Source organism: Amblyraja radiata, chromosome 23, assembly GCF_010909765.2.
Source record: "Amblyraja radiata isolate CabotCenter1 chromosome 23, sAmbRad1.1.pri, whole genome shotgun sequence".
NCBI classification, from domain to species: Eukaryota; Metazoa; Chordata; class Chondrichthyes; order Rajiformes; family Rajidae; genus Amblyraja; species Amblyraja radiata.
The window spans coordinates 9,373,444-9,396,718 of record NC_045978.1 but is presented as its reverse complement, the minus strand read 5'-3'; the positions used below and the strand labels follow the sequence as shown (position 1 = coordinate 9,396,718).

At 39.9% G+C, this 23,275-nt stretch overlaps 1 protein-coding gene across 1 annotated transcript in view; it reads left to right on the top strand.

Annotated features, from left to right (window-relative positions):
- Positions 1 to 16,192, top strand: part of LOC116986060 (cadherin-like protein 26) — a 37,420-nt gene extending 21,228 nt beyond the window's left edge. Inside the window, exons 8-17 of the mRNA XM_033041240.1 lie at positions 523 to 791; positions 1,225 to 1,367; positions 2,809 to 3,042; positions 5,861 to 6,082; positions 7,748 to 7,863; positions 8,412 to 8,522; positions 11,719 to 11,808; positions 14,147 to 14,236; positions 16,024 to 16,113; positions 16,166 to 16,192. Of these exons, the coding sequence (XP_032897131.1) occupies positions 523 to 791; positions 1,225 to 1,367; positions 2,809 to 3,042; positions 5,861 to 6,082; positions 7,748 to 7,863; positions 8,412 to 8,522; positions 11,719 to 11,808; positions 14,147 to 14,236; positions 16,024 to 16,113; positions 16,166 to 16,192 (1,392 nt within the window). The remainder of the gene's footprint in view (positions 1 to 522; positions 792 to 1,224; positions 1,368 to 2,808; positions 3,043 to 5,860; positions 6,083 to 7,747; positions 7,864 to 8,411; positions 8,523 to 11,718; positions 11,809 to 14,146; positions 14,237 to 16,023; positions 16,114 to 16,165) is intronic.
- The last annotated feature ends 7,083 nt before the right edge of the window (positions 16,193 to 23,275 follow it).

The following is a 23,275-nucleotide window of genomic DNA, read 5'->3' as shown; positions in this document are numbered from 1 at the left end:
TCTATTCCATTCCGAGTCTATGTTACTACCCTTTAGATTTAGTGATCAAGTGCTTTAGTTTAGTTCAGTTTAGCGATATAGTATAGAAACAGGCTCTACGGCCTACTGAGTCCTCGACGACCATTGATGTTCCATTCACATTAGTTCCCAGCTACCTCATTTTTCTTATCCTCTCCCTTCACACTTGAGGCAATTTACAGATAGAAAGGAAATAGCACATCATTAATTGCTGTATTAGAATAAGAAAAAAAATGTATTATGATAGTTAAACTATAATACAACGGATGATAGACACAAAATGCTGGAGTATCTCAGCGGGACAGGCAGCATCTCTGGAGAGAAGGAATGGGTGATGTTTCGGTTCGAGACCCTTCTTCAGACCCGAAACGTCACCCATTCCTTCTCTCCAGAGATGCTGCCTGTCCTGCTGAGATACTCCAGCGTTTTGTGTCTATCTTCGATTCAAACCAGCATCTGACGTTCCTTCCTACACAAACTACCAAAATGTTTTTGCCATTGCAGCATTTGGATTATGAGGCTGGTCCTGTCAGGAACATTAAGATAAGCGTGGAGAATGAAGAGCCACTATTTATATGTCCTGGAATGAAAGACACCATTAATACAAAACCTCAACATTTAACTGTGCTGATTACCGTGAACGATTTGAATGACCCTCCAGTATTTAATCCTCCTGTGCTGATCGTTCATGAGATCGAAGGTCAGAAGCCTGGAAAGGTTCTGGGAAAATTCAATGCTTCTGACACAGATGTATTTTATAAGCATTCCATCAAGTAAGTTAATGACAACTATGAATTATGAATGTGTATAATTTTGAAATGTAACTTGTTTAGTGCCTAGATTACTAGATAAATGATTTAATTAAGTGCTGCTAAAGCTAACAATCACGTGAGGCTAAATAAAATAAGCTGATGTCTGATTACGTAAAGTAGCTGTGCTATGATAAATGTTTCAATTACATAAGTAACTTGTATATAACTTCTATAAGGTCACGGGGAGAACGTACAAACTCCGTACAGATAGCACCCGTAGTCGGGATTGAACTCGGGTCTCCGGTGCTCTAAGGCAGTCACTCTACCGTTGCGCCACTGTGCTGTCCACGGATTATGCAGACTTTTCTGGTTGTGATATGTATTAAACTTGCTCTTTCATTGAGCAGTGTTCATCAATTTCTTGACTAACCTAGCATGTGCTTCTGTTTCAAAGGTACTATCGAGCTTTTGAACCAGCAGAATGGGTGACTGTAGATGTGGACACTGGTGTTGTCACAACAGTGCAAGAATTGGATAGAGAATCACCTTATGTGAATAAAAGTGTTTACACATTTACAGTACACGCAGTTGAAGAGGGTACGTTTTCTTTTCCATTTATTGGGTGATTGCTGACTTGTTTAAATGCATAGGAAGGATTTGCAGATGCTGGTTTACACCGAACATAGACACAAAATACTGGAGTAACTCAGCTGGACAGACAGCATCTCTGGAGAGAAGGAATGGGTGATGTTTCGGGTCTGAAGAAGGATCTCAACCTGAAATGTCAGCCATTCCTTCTCTGCAGAGATGCTGCCTGTCCTGCTGAGTTACTCTAGCATTTTGTGTCGATCATGTTTGAACGCATTTTTGAATCGAATTTAGCCGTGACAATGATTGGCACTTGTTTATGCATGTTATACATCTTAAAATATTGATAGGTGCCAGGCTAACCCTCAATTCATTTGAGTTGTTTGGTTCAGTTTAGTTCAGTTTATTGTCACATGCACTGAGGTACACAGAAAAGCTTTTTTGTTGCCTGCTATCCAGTCAGCGGAAAGACTATACATGATTACAATCAAGCCTTCTACATGATGAAGGGAATAAGGTTTTGTGCAAGATAAAGTCCAGTAAAGTCCGATTAAATATAGACCGAGGGTCTCCAATGAGGTTGATGGTAGGTCTGGACTGCTCTCTAGTTAGTGATAGGATGGTACAGTTGCCTGATAGCAGCTGGGAAGAAACAGTCCCTGATTCTGGAGATGTGCGTTTTCAAACCTATCTGTGGAGGAAAGAACTACAGATGCTGGTTTAAATCGAAGATAGACACAAAATGCTGGAGTAATTCTCTGGGATAGGCAGCACTCCTGGAGAGAAGGAATGGGTGACGTTTCGGGTTGAGACCCTTCTTCAGAAACCCCACCTCCAGAAATGCTGCCACTGAGTTACTCCAAAATGTTGTGTCTACCTTCAAACTTCTAAATCTCTTGCCTGATGGAAGAGTGAAGAAGATAGAGTTTCTGGGGTGAGACTCATCCTTGACTATGATGGTGGCCTTGACGAGGTAGTTGATGGAGTCAATGAAAGGGAGACGTAAAAAGCTGGAGCAACTCAGCGGGTCAGGCAGCATCTCTGGATAAAAGGAATAGGTGATGTTTCAGGTCAAAACCCTTCTTCAGTCAAGGGAGAGGGAACGGAGAGATATGAAAAAGTACATAGAAAATATTTATGGAAGATATACAAAAACAGATCAACGCCAGTTGGAAAGGTGGAGGCCACAATGGTTCATTGTTGGCTGTGGGGAAGGTGATAATGAGTAATAGAAACAGTGAAACTCAGCAGGACAATGGAGGGTGGTTGATTTGTGTGAACATCTAGGCTGCATTGTCAACTCTTCCTGTTTCTTGCGGTCTTGGAATTGGAGTTGTTCTCAAACCATACATCCCAATGTTCTGTTGTCACGGACCATTTACTCCCCAGCGAAACTTGTGGAAGTAAAGCCATTTCATGTTGGTATTGACTGCATCCCTTTCCACTCTAGGTAAGATTCCTGAGACGTCAACTGGCACAATGTCTCTCGTTTTGGCAGACATTAATGACAACCTGCCATTTCTTACGACAACACACCAAGAGATGTGTGATGAAAATGGCATCCCGTTTGTAACAGTCGCAGCAAATGATGCTGATGTGGAACCCTTCGGTGGCCCCTTTATATTTGAACTGTTGGACAATGAAGAACATATTAAGAAAAACTGGAAATTAGGCAAAGCCACAGGTACATATAAATCGTATGTTTTCTTTTGAATGCAGTAGAGGAAAGAGGAAAATCTATGTGAGAACAAAAGAAAGATAGGAAACGCTCAACAATTCAAGTACAATGCATGAATTGACAAATTCCTACTTCAGTTTTCTAGCATAGAATCGTCAAGTCATACAGTGTAAAACGAGGCCCTTTGGCCCAACATGCCCACACTGACCAATAGGGTGATTTCACGAAAGGTCACTGGAGCGTAAATCCCCACTCACGTGACCGAAAATTTTAACTGGGGGACAAGCGTCACTTCCGGTACATGTTAGTGGATGGGAAAACACGCACTTTCACACCCGTTAAAAACATCGAAAACGGCACGTTTTTGAGCTGCAATTAAGTGAGCCAGTCGGGGTGACCGTGAGGAACAGCTACCTAAATTTACAGTTAAAAAAAAAGATAGAAACTAAGGTAAATTCAAGAGCGAGCTGAAGGTGTAAAAAAGGCGGAAGTTGATTGCCGACATTTTTTCGTGGAGATTTAAAGATCCAAAATATCGGGAATTATCGCGTTTGCTCGCTGCATTTCATCAAAAGTGGCATTATTGGCTTTGTATCTTTATTCATTTGTTATATGAAAAGTATTAAAAGTTAGAAACCCGTCAGTAAAATTGCAAAATCGCCCATGGTTCTCGGGTGGGTTTAACATGCAAAATGAACACGCTTCTGAAGCTCCATTTACCATTTAAATAATCGTAAGCTTGCATCTCAGTAAAATTAATTTCCAAACGCATTGAGAGTTTACGATTATTTAAATGGTAAATGGAGCTTCAGAAGCATTTTCATTTTGCATGTTAAACCCACCCGAGAATCATGGGCGATTTTGCAATTTTACTGACGGGTTTCTAACTTTTAATGCTTTTCATCTAACAAATGAATAAAGATACAAAGTCAATAATGCCACTTTTGATGAAATGTAGCGAGCAAACGCGATAATTCCCGATATTTTGGATCTTTAAATCTCCACGAAAAATGTCGGCAATCAACTTCCGCTTATTTTGTCCCTTCAGCTCCCTCTTGAATTTACCTTAGTTTCCATCTTTTTTTTTTTACTGTAAATTTAGGTAGCTGTTCCTCACGGTCACCCCGACTGGCTCACTTAATTGCAGCTCAAAAACTGGCCGTTTTCGATGTTTTTAACGGGTGTGAAAGTGCGTGTTTTCCCATTCACTAACATGTACCGGAAGTGACGCTTGTCCCCCAGTTAAAATTTTCGGTCACGTGAGTGGGGATTTACGCTCCAGTGACCTTTCGTGAAATCACCCTATATGTCCCATCTTTGAGCCATATCCCTCTAAACCTATCCTATCCATGTACCTGTATAAATGTTTTTTTAAATGTCATGATAGTACCAACATCAACTCTCGCCTGTGGCAGCTCATTCCATATACCTACCACCCTTTATGTTAAAAAAAAAAGTAGCAGTTATTTTCTGTTGTTGACTTTTTTTCGCTTGACATCCAATGAAGCACAAAGCTGTTCTCATGCAATATACTCTCTCAAACTTCTTAGACTATGTATGAATGATATTTAATGTGAAAAATTAACCATCAAAAGTAAGGGTCGATTCCTCAAAACAGATTGCTTGTTATCAGTGAAATAGGCAGTACAAAGAGCCATAGAGTGATACAATGTGGAAACAGGCCCTTCAGCCCAACTTGCCCACACCAGCCAACATATCTCAGCTACACTAATCCCACCTGCCTGCGTTTGGCCCATATCCCTCCAAACTTGTCCTATCCATGTATCTGTCTAACTGTTTTTTAAATGTTGGGATTGTCCCAGCCTCAACTACCTCCTCTGGCAGCTCATTCCATACACCCTCCACCCTTTGTGTGTAAAGGTACCCCTCGGATTCCTCCTAAATTATTTCCCCTTCACCTTGAACCTATGTCCTCTGGTCCTCGATTCCACTACAATGGGCAAGAGATTCTGTGCATCTACTCGATCTATCCCTCTCATGATCTATACACCTCTATAAGATCAACACTCATCCTGCTGCGCTCCAAGGAGTAGAGACCCAGCCTACTCGACTTCTCCCTACAGCTCAGACTCTCTAGTCCTGGCAACATCCTCGTAAATCTTCTCTGAACCCTTTCAAGCTTGACAATATCTTTCCTATTACATGGTGCCCAGAACTAAACACAATAAGCGATATAGAGTCATAGAGTCACACAGCACAGTAACAGGCCCTTCAGCCCAATTCATCCATGCTGACCAAAATGCCCCATCAAAGCTAATCCTATTTGCCTACATTTGACCACTTGTCCTCTGAACCTTCCTATTCATGTAGCTGTCTAAGTGTCTTTTATATGACATTATCGTATATGTCTCAACTACCTTCTCTGGCAGCTCGTCCATATAACCACCTTCTGAGTAAAAATGTTGTCCCTCTGGTTCCTATTAATCTTGCCCCTCTCATCTCAAGCCTTAGTTGTCTGGTTCTTGATTCTCTTTATACTGGGCAAAATACTTTGTGCATCCACCCTCTCCAATTCCCCTCGTGATTTTAGACACCTCTACAAGATCACCCCTCAACCTCTTGTTCTCCAAGGAATAAAGTCCTAGCCTGATCAAACGTTCCCGGTAGCCCAGGTTCTCCAGCCCTGGCAACATCATGGTAAATATAATACATGGGTATATCATTTGGTCTAAGTGTCGATATATCTCCTCTCAGGGTATTCTGCATTCTTTGCTGCATTATGCAACCACCAGGTCGTGATAACAGTGCACAGTGTTGGTAGCTTGTGCGTATCCTAATGCTGCTCTCTCATTTCTTCCGTCAGATTACAACGTTCAGCTCGAAAGAATAAGGAAAATTCCCATTGGAGATTACGTCATACCTTTCAAAATCCGAGATAGGCAGGGAATTAGCCAGGAAACTTCGATGAATTTACACGTTTGCCATTGTGTTGATGGGATTACATGTCCTCTTCGAAAGTCTGCAACAGCCGCCTTGGGTGGGGCCGCTATTGGACTTCTCTTTGCTGGTTTATTGTTCTTGATCTGTAAGTATACGCTGACCCAAAATATTCATATTTCCTGTGAGATATTTTTGTATTCCGTTGAAAAAAGGCAGTGTTATTTCACGGTTCAGGGCTATTTTTGGTGATTTGAAAATGCAACATCTACCCCAGTTAAGCTAACAGCATTTAAGAGAGACATAATGTACTGCAGGTGCCGACTGGGTTGGATAGACACACGGAGTCTCTAGCCCAGAGTAGGGGAATCGAGAACTGGAGGACATAGGTTTAATGTGAGGCAGGGAAAGATTTAATAGTAACCTGAGGGGTAACTTTTTCACACAAAGGGTTGTGAGTATATGGGACAAACTGCTGGAGTTGAGGCAGGGACTATCGTAACATTTAAGAAACATTTAGACTAGTGCATGGTTATGACAGGTTTAGAGGGATATGGACCAAACACAAGGAGATGAGACTAGTGTAGCTGGGACATGTTGGTCATGTGGGCAAGTTGGGCCCAAGGGCCTGTTCATGTTGTATCTCTATGGCTCAATAGCTTATAGTCAAGTCAAGTCAATTTTATTTCTATAGCACAATTAAAAGCAACTCTCGTTGACCAAAGTGCTTTACATCAGTGCAGATACTAACATGCTACATACAGTGATACATAGATCTAACAATACATACATAAATACATACATACAGTGCTCCCTCAGAGGACCTCAAGAAACGCTTGTGAGTAGAAATAACTTTTAAGTCTAGACTTAAAGGAGTCGATGGAGGGTGCAGTTCTGATGAGAAGAGGGATGATGCTGTTCCACAGTCTAGGTGCTGCAACCGCAAAAGCGCGGTCGCCCCTGAGCTTATACCCGGACCGCGGGATAGTCAGTAGCACCAAGTCGGCTGACCTGAGGCACCTGGAGGTAGAATGGTGGGTAAGCAGATTTTGGATGTAGGTGGGGGCAAGCCCATTAAGGGCTTTGTATACATAAAGAACATTGTATACATAAAGTATACATCGGGAGGGGAATGGGAAGTGCAGGGGAGAGATAAGTCTTTGCCTTCCATCACAGCGAGGAGGAGATGCGCTGTGGTGGATGTTTGTGTATATTGTGTTGTGTCTTGGTTCTTTCTTGTGTGTATGACTGCAGAAACAACATTTCGTTTGAACCTCAATGGGGTTCAAATGACAAATAAATTGTATTGTATTGTTTGTAAGAAGGAGCTTGAAATTGATTCTGAACCGCACTGGGAGCCAGTGGAGAGAGGCCAGAATCGGGGTGATGTGGTCCCTTTTTCGGGTGCCCGTCAGAAGTCTCGCTGCAGCGTTTTGGACCAATTGCAGGCGGGACAGGGATGATTGGCTGATGCCAGTGTGAAGGGAGTTGCAGTAATCAAGGCGGGAGGTGATAAATGCGTGGATGATCTTTTCAAGGTCGTCAAATTGGAGGAATGGTTTGATTTTAGCTATCGTGCGAAGCTGGAAGAAGCTAGCTTTTACAACAGCATTGACTTGTTTGTCAAACTTCAATGCGGAGTCAAGTTTCACGCCAAGATTTTTGACGTGAAGTTTGAGTAAGGACGTTTGGCTTCCAAGGCTGCCTGCTATCGTTTAGATGGAGTCCGAGGGGCCGTTCCCTTTCAAACTGTAAGAATAAAATTAATGGTCAAATGAACATTAACTGATGTATATATTTTTTAATTTTGCAGTGGGTTTATGTCTGCTCCTGTTTTGTTCGTTTACAAAGAAGTTTACGAAATCTTTCAGTGAACCAGTGTGGACCTTAATTAAATACAATGATGAAGGAATTATAGTAGACAGCAAGGTAATAAGTGAAATGTGTTTTAAAAATCTGTGCTTTCTAATTTTATCATAACATATGGCCATTTAATGATCATTCTGCTGAGTAAACGTAAAATAATCAAATTAATCAAACGTAAATGTAAATCACTCTGACCCGTTTTCAATTGCGCTATGACATAGAGAGACAAGAGGCATAAAATAGGCCTTTCAGTCCATCAGTTACCCGTGAATGAAGAAAGGTCTCAACCTGAAACGTTATCCATTCCTTCTCTTCAGAGATGCTGCCTGTCCCGCTGAGTTACTCGGGCATTTTGTGTCTATCTTCGGTTTAAATCACCTGCTGCAGTTCAAATCTGGAATATCATATTAGAATGCAAGATTTGAAGCAGTGTTTGAATGTACCTATTAGTCAATGTCATGTACAGATTAATGCAACATGCTGTTTAAGCCGTATTAGTTAATATTCATTTTGTTATTCTAAACTTGACTGCAACTCAGTCTTTTCCATCATATACTAAATATGCAATGTGTTAAATTATTTGACCAACATGATTTATTTTCCCCCTACAGAAGCCACCAAGTATTCATTCATCAACAGAAGTTTTCAATGATGGCGGACTGGGTATTGGAAGTAATTTTCCAATCCGTTCTGCCATGCAAGGAAATAATTATGAAGAAGAAGTAAGCAATTGGCCTTTACACTATGCAGAATTGAACCTTGTGCATGAGCTTATGGTGGGGTAATGGGTAGCGCAGCGGTAGAGTTGCTGATTTACAGCGCCAAAGACCCAGGTTTGATCCCAACTACGGGTGCTGTCAAACCTGTCCTATCCATGTACCCTGTCTAACTGTTTCTTAAATGTTGGGATGCATGCAGAACCTTGCAAACAATAAGTGGCAATTATTCTTCATATCTACTCCCAAGCCTCACCCACAGAATCCTACCTCAAGCCAATACGTCAAACCACACGAGTAGAAAATGCGTAGGAAAGAACTGCAGATGCTGGTTCTAATTGAAGGTAGACACAAAATGCTGGAGTAACTCAGCGGGGCAGGCAGCATCTCTGGAGAGAAGGAATGGCGACGTTTCAGAGGAGATGCTGCCTGTCCCGCTGAGTTACCCCAGCATTTTGTGTCTCCCCACAAGAGTAGAAATATGGCCAAAGTGCATTGGACAGAACCCATACATTTTCATGAAATATCATGCATTTATAAGTCTTCCGTACAGTCTCGTGTGCTGTCTTTCCATTCTTGAAGTGAGTCTGTATCCTGAAACTCTACATTGGTAGATCTTCCACTTTCAAATTAACTCATCCACCCACCTTGAGAATCTCCACCTGCCCCATCTGTAGCAGAGTCTTCACGTCCTAGATAGGACTGGTGGCTCACACAGAGGGTGCTGGGTATGTGGAATGAGCCGCCAGTGGAGGTAGTTAAAATATATATATTTTTAAAATGAATTAAATAAACAATAAATTAAATATAAATGTGCGGCACGATGGCACAACGGTAGAGACAACGGCAGAGACATGGGTTTGATCCTGACTGTGGGTGCTGTTTGTACGGAGTTTGTATGTTCTCCCTGCGACCTGTGTGGGTTTTCTCCGGGTGCCCTTTGGCCAACCAAGTCTGCACCATCGACACCCATTACACTAGCACACACTACACACTAGGGACAATTTACAATTTACAAAGTGGAAGATCTACCAATGGAGGCTATCAGGATACAAACACAAGGATCAGACTCCCTGCAAGAATGGAAAGAAGGCACACGAGACTGACTGCAGAAGACTTTATAAATGCATACCTCATGAAAATATAAGGATTCTGTCCAGTGCACTTCGGCCAATGTCAAAAGCATATTTCTACTCATGTAGGGAGACACAAAATGCTGGGGTAACTCAGCGGGACAGGTAGCATCTCTTCTGAAACGTTGCCCATTCCTTCTCTCCAGAGAAGTCCTGCTGAGTTACTCCAGCATTTTGTGTCTACCTTCAATTTGAACCAGCATCTGCAGTTCTTTCCTATACATTTTCTACTCATGTGGTTTGACGTATTGACTTGAGGTAGGATTTTGAGGGTGAGGCTTGGGAGTAGATATGAAGAATAATTACCACTTATTGTTTGCAAGGTTCTGAATGCATCAGAAACAGTTAGACAGGTACATGGATAGGACAAGTTTGGAGGGTTAGGGGCCCAAAAGCGGACATGTGGGACTGGTGTAGATGGAAAATGTTGGCCAGTGTGTGCAAGCTGGACCGAAGGGCCTGTTTCCACGCTGTATCACTCTATGACTTACGATGACTATGACTTGGTTCAGTTACTCAAGAAGCTTTTCTTTGGAAAAACTCCAATCACTTGGAGTTCTTGATTTCTTTTGAATGGGGACTATTCACTTGTGCATAACATGTTCTGACTGGCATTTGGGGAATACAAACACATTTCTTTGAGAGTTTGGTATTGGTTCTCATGGAAAGTTGAAAATATACCGTGCCGCTGATATTCTGCTGCCCTCCCAAACAGTTGTTATCCTGTTTGAAGTTTTGACTATCATTACAGCACGATGATTTGATGAGGGAAAATCCAGGTTTATTTACATTTTGAGTGGATTTCATTCCAGCAATAATATCACATTACCATTACTTTGGGGATAAAATCACCCTAGTGATGGGTGGCTGTGTAATGGGCCTGTCCCACTTAGGCGATTTTTCAACGGACTGCCGGCGACTGTCAAGTTACTGGCAGTCGCCTGAAAAACCGGGAACTTCAGAGTGTCAGAGAACACGGCTACTGTCAGAGTGGACCACACACACACACACACACACACACACACACACACACACACACACACACACACACACACACACACACACACACACACACACGCACACACACGCACACACACACACACACACACACACACACGCGCACACACACACACGCACACACACACACACACACACGCACACACGCGCACACACACACACACACACACGCGCACACACACACACACACACACGCGCACACACACACACGCACACACACACACACGCACACACACGCACACACGCGCACGCACACACCCGCACACACACACACACACACACACACACACACACACACACACACACACACACACACACACACACACACACACACACACACACACACACACACCCCCCCACCCCACCCCCCCCAAAATGTTTCCCATTCCTTCTCTCCAGAGACGCTGCCTGTCCTGCTGAGTTTATCTTAGCATCATGTTTAGCACCAACATTTTATGGGTAGAAGGGCTTGTTCTGTGCAGTACTGTTCTATGGTCCATGTGCCATTACCTTTCCATCCTTGATAAGCTTGTCTCCATTCTTGGCAATTGTAGGGGCGGTCTCTTTGGGTTTTGACTGCCGATGGAGAATCCTCGTGGGTGTTGCAAGACCTCTTGTGCTCTTCCCAGCCACCATTTAGTCTTTAGGTGATAGTTTTCTGATCGGAAGTGCTTGAGAAGCAATTTCCTTTCCCTCGAGATCTGGAGGTCTTCTAATCCAAGAGCCTCCTTGCTTCCCCATGAAATCTGTCTGGGTGATTTCAGGTAGTTTGTAGTAATAAACAAGTTTGAGCATTTGAAGGTAGCTTGAAGTTGCCGATGAGGGTCAAGCAAACTTTGGAGCACTTTTGCAACATAAAATGTCAGTAGGTCTTCATGGATTAGGGCATGGTCCCAATCAGAAATATAAGCAAACACAGCTAACAGTAACTAGATTTGAAAATGATTAATAATTTATAATTCAAGACAAAGTCTTCTCATTTAATCTGATTAATTTTAGTCTTTGATGAAGTGGGACTCACTTTGAATTATTCATTTTTCTTTTTACTGCAGCAAATGTTCCCATATGAAGCTGATGGGCGGAGAATGACTAACACGTTACCAAGGCACAGCATGCATGGTTGGACTAACAGGCGCAATTTGGTAAAAATAATTTACTTTGATGGCCAAGCTGTTATCATGGAGATATTAATATTGGTCAGAGGTTGTGGACAATAGATCTTTCGGTATGTTAACTCAGGAAGACTAGTTTAGTTTAGCTTAGAGATACAGCACGGAAACAGGACCTGTGGCCCTCCATGTCTGTGCTGACCAGCGATCTCCGCCCAGTAAGAGAGAGTTAGATTTAGAAACATAGAAACATAGAAATTAGGTGCAGGAGTAGGCCATTCGGCCCTTCGAGCCTGCACCGCCATTCAATATGATCATGGCTGATCATCCAACTCAGTATCCCGTACCCGCCTTCTCTCCATACCCTCTGATCCCCTTAGCCACAAGGGCCACATCTAACTCCCTCTTAAATATAGCCAATGAACTGGCCTCGACTACCCTCTGTGGCAGAGAGTTCCAGAGATTCACCACTCTCTGTGTGAAAAAAGTTCTTCTCATCTCGGTTTTAAAGGATTTCCCCCTTATCCTTAGGCTGTGACCCCTTGTCCTGGGCTTCCCCAACATCGGGAGCAATCTTCCTGCATCTAGCCTGTCCAACCCCTTAAGAATTTTATAAGTTTCTATAAGATCCCCTCTCAATCTCCTAAATTCTAGAGAGTATAAACCAAGTCTATCCAGTCTTTCTTCATAAGACAGTCCTGACATCCCAGGAATCAGTCTGGTGAACCTTCTCTGCACTACCTCTATGGCAATAATGTCCTTCCTCAGATTTGGAGACCAAAACTGTACGCAATACTCCAGGTGTGGTCTCACCAAGACCCTGTACAACTGCAGTAGAACCTCCCTGCTCCTATACTCAAATCCTTTTGCTATGAAAGCTAACATACCATTCGCTTTCTTCACTGCCTGCTGCACCTGCATGCCTACTTTCAATGACTGGTGTACCATGACACCCAGCTCTCGCTGCATCTCCCCTTTTCCTAGTCAGCCACCATTTAGATAATAGGGATAAAGGAAAGGATATGGGGGGGAAAGCAGGAACGGGGTACTGATTTTAGATGATCAGCCATGATCATATTGAATGGCGATGCTGGCTTGAAGGGCCGAATGGCCTACTCCTGCACCTAATTTTCTATATTTCTATTAACACTATCCAACACTCTAGGGACAATTTACAATCTTTACCGAAGCCAATTAATGTACAAACCTATATATTCACGGAGTGGAAGGTGAATGTGGTGGGGAGATGGGCAAGCTGCCACTATTGGTAAAGAATTTAGAAATAGAGAGGGACATTGGCAGGAAAAATGGATTAAAAATTGATGGGCAGCTTCCAAGTTGGGTGGAGATGAATGTTGAATACTTCGAGGGCAAGGGGCTGGTTAGTCCAGATGCTGCAAGACACTGAAAGGTGGAAAAACATCTCGTGATGATTTGTTATGTAAAAGAAAAACCTGATTTAGACAGAGTTATCAAGAATGTGTTTTTTTGCGGGGGGGGGGAAATGGCAAATGAAGAAACTGACAGCCTTCATGAAGTTTGAAGAAGGGTCCCGACCCATCCTTTTCCTCCTCCAGTGTTGCTGCCTGACCCGCTGAGTTACTCCAGCACTTTGTCATGGTCATAGAGTGATACATTGTGGAAATGGGCCCTTCGACCCAACTTGCCCACACCGGCCAACATGTCCCAGCTACACGAGTCCCACCTGCCCACGTTTGGTCCATATCCCTCCAAACCTGTCCTTTCCATGTACCTGTCTACTGTAACTGTTTCTTAAATGCTGGGATAGTCCTTGCCTCAACTACCTACTCTGGCAGCTTGTACAATACTCCCACCACCCTTTGCATGAAAAACTTACCCCTCAGATTCCTATTAAATCTTTTCCCCTTCACCTTAAACCTATGTCCTCTGGTCCTTGATTCACCTACTCTGAGCAAGAGTCTATGTCCGTCTATCTTTTATGAAGGTAACAAATTGCTGAAGGCTGAAGGGGAGAGACCACGATACAATCAACAAAATTACACGTGTGGACAGAAAGTTCACAAGTTCTGGGAACAGAATTTGTTCCTAGAACTGGTCATTCGGCCTATCGAGTCTACTTTTTACGATCTACTTTTGCTAGCTTGACCAAAGTTACTCCAGAGAAGTTTGACAAGCTATGCCTGAGCTCCTCAACGTGGGTGTACACTCAAAACGGGTGCTGTTTGATCAGATAAAAGATAAGGGATCATTTCACTGATAGTAGACAATCTTATATTATTTACAAGTATATTATGGCTCGTCGGATAAAGCACTAGTCCATTCACATAGAATTAATTTTATTTTCAGGACCATTAAATTAAAAAATAACCATGATTTATTTTCATTGTAGGGAAGTTCATCACATGGAGCCTCGACTCTCAATCCGAGGAATTATTCGTGCAATTATGGTGCCCAAGACATGCACACCAGGCAATATTTGGTAAGAATTAATTTTCTTTTGTTACTATCCAAAACATTTATTTCCATTCCAGCATGCTCAAAGTGGTACAGGAAACTAAGGTGCAAATAGTAATCTTTAACTACTACTTCACAGCTACTTAAAACATTGGTGACCCGACGATAATCATATCTTCTAGAATTAATGAGGAGAAATTACTTATTCTCAAGTATCAATTAGTTCATTCAACACATTGGGTCCATTCTGGCTTCCAGGGGGTGTATTTCCATCATTCCCATTTCCTTCATCTCACCTGAGGTGACCACCATGAAGTCCATGCCAGCTACTGCCAGAGCAGAACTACTTCATTGGACCCAATCCCACTCATCTTATTTTCCTTATAAGCCTGCAACGTGTTCTCTCTCAAATCCATTAAGTCCCCCTTTTATTATTTTTCCACTACACTAAACAGATAATTTAACAGCAATTTGTGGGGCAGCAAAGTGGCTGTGGATATGGGGAAAAAGCACAAACGGGGTACTGATTTTAGATGATCTACCATGATCTTATTGAATGGCAGTGCTGGCTCGAAGGGCCGAATGGTATCTCCGGCACCTAATTGTCTATGTTTCTATGTTTCTATTAACACTATCCTACACTCTAGGGACAATTTACAATCTTTACCGAAGCCAATTAATGTACAAACCTGTTTATTCATGTAGTGGGAGGTGAATGTGGTGGGGAGATGGGCAAGCTGCCAATATTGGTAAAGAATTTAGACATAGGGAGAGACATTGGCATTAAATAGATTAAAAATTGTTGGGCAGGTTCCTATTTGGGTGGAGATGAATGTTGAATACTTCAAGGACAAGGAGCTGGTTAGTCCAGATGTTGCAAGACACTGAAAGGTGGAAAAACATCTCGTGATGATTTGTTATGTAAAAGAAAAACCTGATTTAGACAGAGGTGTCAAGAATGTGTTTATTTTTGGGAACTGGCAAATGAAGAAACAAACAGCCTTCATGAAGTTTGAAGAAGGGTCCCGACCCGAAACGTCACCCATCCTTTTCCTCTGTTGCTGCCAGATCCGCTGAGTTACTCTGGCACTTTGTCATGGAGTCATAGAGTGATACAGTGTGGAAATGGGCCCTTCGACCCAACTTGCCCACACCGGCCAACATGTCCCAGCTACACGAGTCCCACCTGCCCACGTTTGGTCCATATCCCTCCAAATCTGTCTACTGTAACTGTTTCTTAAATGGTGGGATGGTCCATGCCTCAACTACCTACTCTGGCAGCTTGTACCATACACCCACCACCCTTTGCATGAAAAACTTACCCCTCAGATTCCTATTAAATCTTTTCCCCTTCACCTTAAACCTATGTCCTCTGGTCCTTGATTCACCTACTCTGAGTCTGTCCGTCTATCTTTTATGAAGGTAACAGATTGCTGAAGGCTGAAAGGGAGAGACCACGATACAATCAACAATACTCCACATGTAGACAGAAAGTTCACAAGTTCTGGGAACAGAATTTGTTCCTAGAATAGTTCCTATTCGGCCCATCGAGTCTACTTTTTACAATCTTCTTTTGCTAGCTTAATCGAACTTACTCCAGAGAAGTTTGACAAGCTATGCCTGAGCTCCTCAATGTGGGTGTACACTCAAAACGGGTGCAGAAAGGGATTATTTCACTGATAGTAGACAATCTTGTACTATTTACAAGTATTTTATGGCTCGTTGGATAAAGCACTAGTCCATTCACATAACATTTATTTTATTTTCAGGGCCTTTACATTTAAAAATAACCATGATTTATTTTCATTGTAGGGAAGTTCATCACATGCAGCCTCGGCTTTCAATCCAAGGAATTATTCGTTCAATTATGGTGCCCAAGACATGCCCACCAGTCAATATTCGGTAAGAATTTATTTTCTTATATTACTATCCAAAACATTTATTTCGGTTCCAGCATGCTCAAAGTGGTACAGGAAACTAAAGTGCAAATAGTAATCTTCAAAATAGCTTTTCATACTACTTAAAACATAGATGACCTGATGATGATCATCTATCTATCTATATCTATTCTCTATACTGTTACTAAAACTCTCATCTTGTCCTCTTCTGGTTTGCCTTGTTTTTAAATTTGTGCAAAAACGGTACCGTATATCGTTAGGATTTTTCCGGCACCTTACTCACCGTTCTCCTCTGCTCCAAGCGCACCAAGTTTTGTTCTGATCTGTGGAATATTACAAAAGTTATAAAGGTTTAAAAATCGTGAGATCAGTGGATTGGTCTTCTCTCCTGTCTGTCACCGGGACGGCGACTCCCCTTCCGGCACCCGCTGTCAATCACCGGGGTGAGGAGAATAAAGCCCCAGAGGCCGGGTTGAGTCCATGAGCCGTCCAGAAGCCGTCCGCAAGTCGTCCGCCCACCGTCCGCCCTGAAGCCATGAGTGAGTGAACTGTGAGTCCAGATGCCGTGACTGAGTGAACTGTGAGTCCAAAAGCTGTGACTGAGTGAACTGTGAGTCCAGAAGCTGTGAGTGAATGAACTGTGAGTCCAGTAGCCGTGAGTGAGTGAACTGTGAGTTCAGAAACTGTGAGTGAGTGAACTGTGAGTCCAGAAGCTGTGAGTGAATGAACTGTGAGTCCAGTAGCCGTGAGTGAGTGAACTGTGAGTTCAGAAACTGTGAGTGAGTGAACTGTGAGTCCAGAAGCCATGAGTCAGTGGTGAACTTCCGGTGGCGTCATGGAGTATTAAGGCGCGGCATTGAGCTTCTCCCCCGTAAAAAATTGTAAAAAGCCGTTTTAAGTCAGCACCGATTTCAAAAAAACTCACCGGAGTCGCCTGGTGTTGTGTAAGGGTGATATCATCAGAAGGTGACGTGAAAATCGGGGAGATTAATGGTGAAATTGGGAGTTTAAATGAGTTTAAATGAGCAGAGATAATCGTTCAAGGGCGCCAGGAAAAAACACTATCAGTCTTCAGCTCGAGAAAGTATTGGATACTCTGCAAACGACAGAAGAAGGTTCAGTAGAAGAAGAATCTTACAGCCAAGGGTCTCTGCTTGAAATGGCAACAAAAGGAGACAAGAAGGAGAAGGAGGTAAAGCAAATGCTTTTAGATATGACTGCTACAATCAACATTACACTGGAGAAGATGCAAAGTATGGAGTCTCATATGGAGAGTAACAAGCAGAGTATGGAGACTAGCATGGGGAGAATTTCTCAAAAAATTGGTAATACTTGCAGTGAGTTAAAAGAACTGAAAAAGCAGTATAAGGAATTTGATAAGAGATTAAAATCAGAGTGTGTCAGAATTGAAAATGATTACAACAAGAAATTTAAAGGTGTAAAGGATGATATCGGAAAGCTGGATGAAATAATGGAAGAGATGGAGAATGAGATAAAAGAGATTGTCTCAGAAATAAAGAGTTTGAAACAATCACAGAAAACTGAAGTGGAAAAACTTGGAAGAATGACTGATAAATGTCTGGACCTGGAAGCAAGAACTCGAAGATATAACCTGAGGATTCTCGGAGTAGAGGAAGGACGAGAGGGACATGAATCTCAAGCATGTACTTTCGTTACTGATTTACTCAAAGATGTCTTTGAACTGTCGGAAGAACCAAGAATAGACGTCGCTCACCGAGTTGGGTATGTTGCAAGAGGAACAAATTATTCAAGAGATAATTGTGAAATTCCGTGACATCTCTTCAGTGGAATTTATATTGAAAAAGATCACTCATGGGAAGAAGCTGACATACCGTGGGGATAATGTGCAAATATTTCGCGATTACTCTCCCGAAGTAGTCCAGAAAATGAGATTGTTTACACCGGCAAGACACACTTTGAGGGATGTCCCGGGAGTAAGATATGGAATTTACATTCCGGAAAAATGAAGGTATCTTATAACGGCGTTGAACACTCATTTGCAGATCCCGGAAAAGCTTTAAAGTATGCAGAGGATATCGTTAAGAAAACATCGGGGCAAGCTGCCGACAAGGAAGAAGATTGAACCTTTTACAGAGTTTTGAACTGATTAAAATGTCCGAGCTATCCAGACAATTATAAAGCTTATCTCGTTGGAATGTGCTATTCAGAGAGCTTGGTTGTATTCAACCTTGGATGAAAAGCTCAAAGTTTAACCCATTGGCACCTGCTTGTACGGTAGTTAACCCTTTGGTACCTGCTTGTATGATGTATGGTAGTTATAGAATGGAATATTATGTAAGAATCCTGGGTGGATATATATGGGAAAGTTTAGATTAGATTAAGATTGGATAAGTTGGAAGGACATATATACTTATATAATCGTGTATATGTTGTGTTCTATATTGGGTTTTTTGTTTTTTTTTTTACTCCTTATGTCTCTTCCTGATAATTTATTTTTTTAAAAATTTTTTTCTCTCGGCTTTCACTGGCGCTGGTTTGATAAACTCATATAAGAAAAGACAAAATATGAAACGGTATGTAACTTTTTATGAGGCTTCACCAAGGGGAAGGAGCTCAATGTATAACAACATCACGGAGGTCTATACATTTTTTGCCATCATTGATGGCTATTCGTCCTTAAGGCACTTTACTAGAAGGAGATGCAATATAAATCTAATAACCCGGGATGACCACCCAACTCCTAAAATTCTGAGGTATTTGGTTGCACCATATGATTCAGGAATATTACCTTGATTTACAATGCAAGACGATAGACAAATAAAGAATGGAGGAATTACATTTTGTAGTTGGAATATAAGGGGTGCCAACGAACCAATTAATGGGGGTAAAATTTTTGCCCAACTAAAATCGTTGAAAAGCGACATCATGTTTTTGCAGGAAACACACATGAAACAACAAACACAAATGAGATTAAAGGCGAATTGGATAGGCCAAACATACTACTCCTCATTTACTTCTAAATCTAGGGGTGCGGTTATTCTTATTAGAAAAGGTATTCCTTTTAAATTAAAGAATACTATATCAGATAAAGAGGGAAGTTATATTATAGTTTCGGGAGAAATTTATGCAACCCCACTAACTTTGATAAATATTTATGCTCCGAATTTTGATAACCCCCAATTTTTTGATAAAATTATAGACATAATCTCAGAGTTTAATTACCAAAATGTGATAATAGAGGGGGACTTTAACTGTGTTTTAGATTCATATCTAGATAAATCAGCAAAACAAAAGAAGAGTAATTTAAAATCTAAGACTAGCGAACTTCTAAATACATATATAAAAAATACTAATATAATAGATGTATGGAGATCTGCTAATCCAGTTGGAAGGGAATACTCGTTTTACTCTTCGGTACATAAAACGTATTCAAGAATTGATTATTATTTAGTGGATATGAAATTAATGCCATATACAAACAACCCAACATACCACATTAGTAGTATCTCAGATCACTCTCCGTTGACATTTTCAATAAAATTTGAGGGAATGCCCGGGTAAAAAACTTTTTTGGAGGTTTAATACACATATTTTAAATGCCGTGCAAGGCTATCAATATTTAAAACAACAAATGAAACTTTTTTTCGATACAAATGATATACCAGGTACTTTGCCGTCTTTATTATGGGAAACTTTTAAGGCATTTATGAGAGGAATTATAATTTCATATCAAAGTTTTCAAAATAAAAAGAATAAGACAGAACAAATATTGTTAGAACAAGAAATCAGGGAGTTAGAGTTAGATAATGCCAAAGATTCCACGACAGATAAACACAATAAGATAATATTACTGAAATTTAAACTTAATCGAATTTTATCAGCAAGAGTAATAAGACTATTCCAAATTACAAAACAGGAACATTTTGAGTTTGGTGACAAACCACATAAGCTTTTACCTCGCCAATTGAAAAAACAAGAAAAGGAAAATACTATAACCAAAATTAAATCAGAGAAAGGTGATTTGCTAATACTACCTAAAGATATTAATAATAGATTTGCTCAATTTTACCAAAACTTATATACATCTAAAATTAAAATAGAAGATAGTAAAATATATATTTTTCTAGATAACTGTAATCTTCCAATACTGGACCTTTTGGAACAAGAGGAAATAGGAGCTCAAATTACAATCAAAGAAATAGGTGAAACAATAAAATCGCTGAAAATTGGTAAGACACCGGGACCAGATGGTTTTAATAATGAATTTTATTAAAAAAATCATGGGATAACGACCCCTTATTTATTTAATTTATACTCCCATGCTTTTAAAGAAAACAAACTACCTGAAACACTAACAGAATCAACTATTACGCTTATTCCAAAAAAAGATAAAGATTTAGAAGATCCGGGCTCATACAGAGCTATATCACTTTTAAATACAGATCAGAAAATTTTAGCAAAGATTTTAGCAAGAAGTTTAAGCAAATATATTAGTAAATTAATAAACCCTGATCAAACGGGGTTTATACCCAAAAGATACTCATTTAATAATCTGAGACGCCTGTTTAATATAATGTACTCGAATAAAGTAGAGGAAGAAGATATATCAATTATTTCTTTGGATGCAGAGAAAGCATCTGATCAGGTAGAGTGGCAATACTTATATAAAGTACTGCAGAAATTTAATATGGGAGAGAATTTTATAACATGGGTAAAATTATTATATGATAAACCGATGGCAAGAATTTTAACTAATAACATGTTATCTCAAAAATTTCAACTATCAAGGGGTAATAGGCAGGGATGTGCACTATCACCCCTGCTATTTGCCCTTATGATAGAACCCCTGGCTGAAAGTATAAGAATTCATCCGAATGTTCAGGGCTATAATACCAGGGACTCAAAGAATAAAATCTCATTATATGCAGACGATATACTTTTATATATTACAAAGTCACAAACGAGCATACCAAATTTATTAAACTTAATACCTGTAGAGGAATTTGGGTCTTTTTCTGGATATAGAATAAACTGGAATAAAAGTGAAATCATGACATTAAAACCTCAAGAACCTACACACTTATTGAAGTTCCCCTTTAAAATCGCAACAGAAAAATTTAAATATTTGGGTATTCAGATTACTAGAAAATATAAAGCATTATTCAACGCTAATTTCATACCTTTATCAAATAAACTTAATACGCTGATTAAATTTTGGAAAACACTTCCCTTATCATTATTAGGTAGAATAAATGCAATAAAAATGATCTTCCTACGACAATTACTATACCTATTTCAGTCTATACCGGTATATATACCAAAATATATATTTTTTTAAATTAGACTCTAATATTACTAATTATATTTGGGACTATAGATCACATAGAATCACAAAAAAACACTTATGTAAACCAAAAGAGGTCGGGGGACTTTCACTTCCGAATTTTATGTATTATTACTGGGCAGTGCATATTAAGAATATGATTTATTGGTTGGATAGTTCTACCCAACAGACAGAATGGATAAAAATGGAGAAGGAGGATTGCCATCCTTGTAATATAGGAACGATCCTCTTCTCCGCAAAAAAACTGAATAACACAATATATAAGAAGAACCCAATTATATATGGTACAATAAGAATTTGGAAACAAATAAAATTATCTTTAAAATTAAGAAATCTATCATTGTTAATGCCAATAGCGAATAACCCTTTATTTAAACCCATCTCTTATTGATAAGTCATATAACCAATGGGAAAGTCTCGGAATTAGAAGGATCGGGGATATGTACGAAATGGGAAACCTACTATCATTCCAACAATTATAATTAAAATTTAAATTGAAAAACAACTAATATTTTAAATATCTTCAGATTTGCGATTTCATGAAAAAATATATACAAGGATATCAAAAAATAACCTCTGAAGTATTGGAAGAAGCAATGAATATTGAAGCTGACTCACAAAAATTAATATCATATTTATATAATAGTATTCTAAATATAGACCTACCATCGACAGAGGTACTTAGAGAAGAGTGGGAACGGGAACTAATGATAAAAATCACGAAGGTTACATGGGAAAAATACTTGATATATATTCACAAATGTTCAATTAATGTAAGACATAATCTAATTCAATTTAAAATTGTACATAGATTATATTATTCAAAAACAAGATTGAACAAATTTTATCCAAATATATCCGCCACTTGTGATAAATGTCTAGCCCAAAATGCAACTATAACACACTCCTTAGTTTCCTGCATAAAACATTATAGATTTTGGAATGATATTTTTGAAATATTTACAAAATTATTCAAGACAAGAATGGAACCTAATACTGAAATGATTATATTTGGCGTAATGGAAGATGGGAATAAATTGAACACATCTCAAAATCTATTCTTTAACTATGGTTTAATAATAGCAAAAAAATTAATACTTACATTTTGGAAGGGTACATCAATACCAACGCTTAAAATGTGGATTGCAAGTATGTTGGACACCGCTCATCTTGAGGAAATGCGATTCCTCCTAATGGATAAATCAGACCAATTCATAACGAGTTGGTCTCCATTCGTTGTTTTTTTGGAATCATACGGTGCAACACAATTGTAAAAGAACTGTTTCAGGACTGGACGAGGGTTGGTCAAGATTATAAAGAATGATCTCCTTTTTACTTTAATTTTATTTTCTTTTTTCTATTTTCTCTTTCTCAACTTTCTTCATTTACTCGTTTTCTTTCTTCACACACTATATATTTCACATCTTTCTATCCTTTACTATCGAACTTCTTTTTCTTATTCTAATCTTATTTCAATGTAACAAAAAAAAAAAAAGAAGTTGTACATAAAATGTATTATGAAAATATATATTAGGCACTTTGGTGCCATATGACTGTACTTACTTCTAATAAAATTTAAAAAAAAATAAAAAAATAGTCCCCCTTTTATTATTTTTCCACTACACTAAACGGATAATTTAACAGCAATTTGTGGGGCAGCAAAGTGGCTGTGGATATGGGGAAAAAGCACGAACGGGGTACAGATTTTAGATGATCTACCATGATCTTATTGAATGGCAGTGCTGGCTCGAAGGGCCGAATGGTATCTCCGGCACCTAATTTTCTATGTTTCTATGTTTCTATTAACACTATCCTACACTCTAGGGACAATTTACAATCT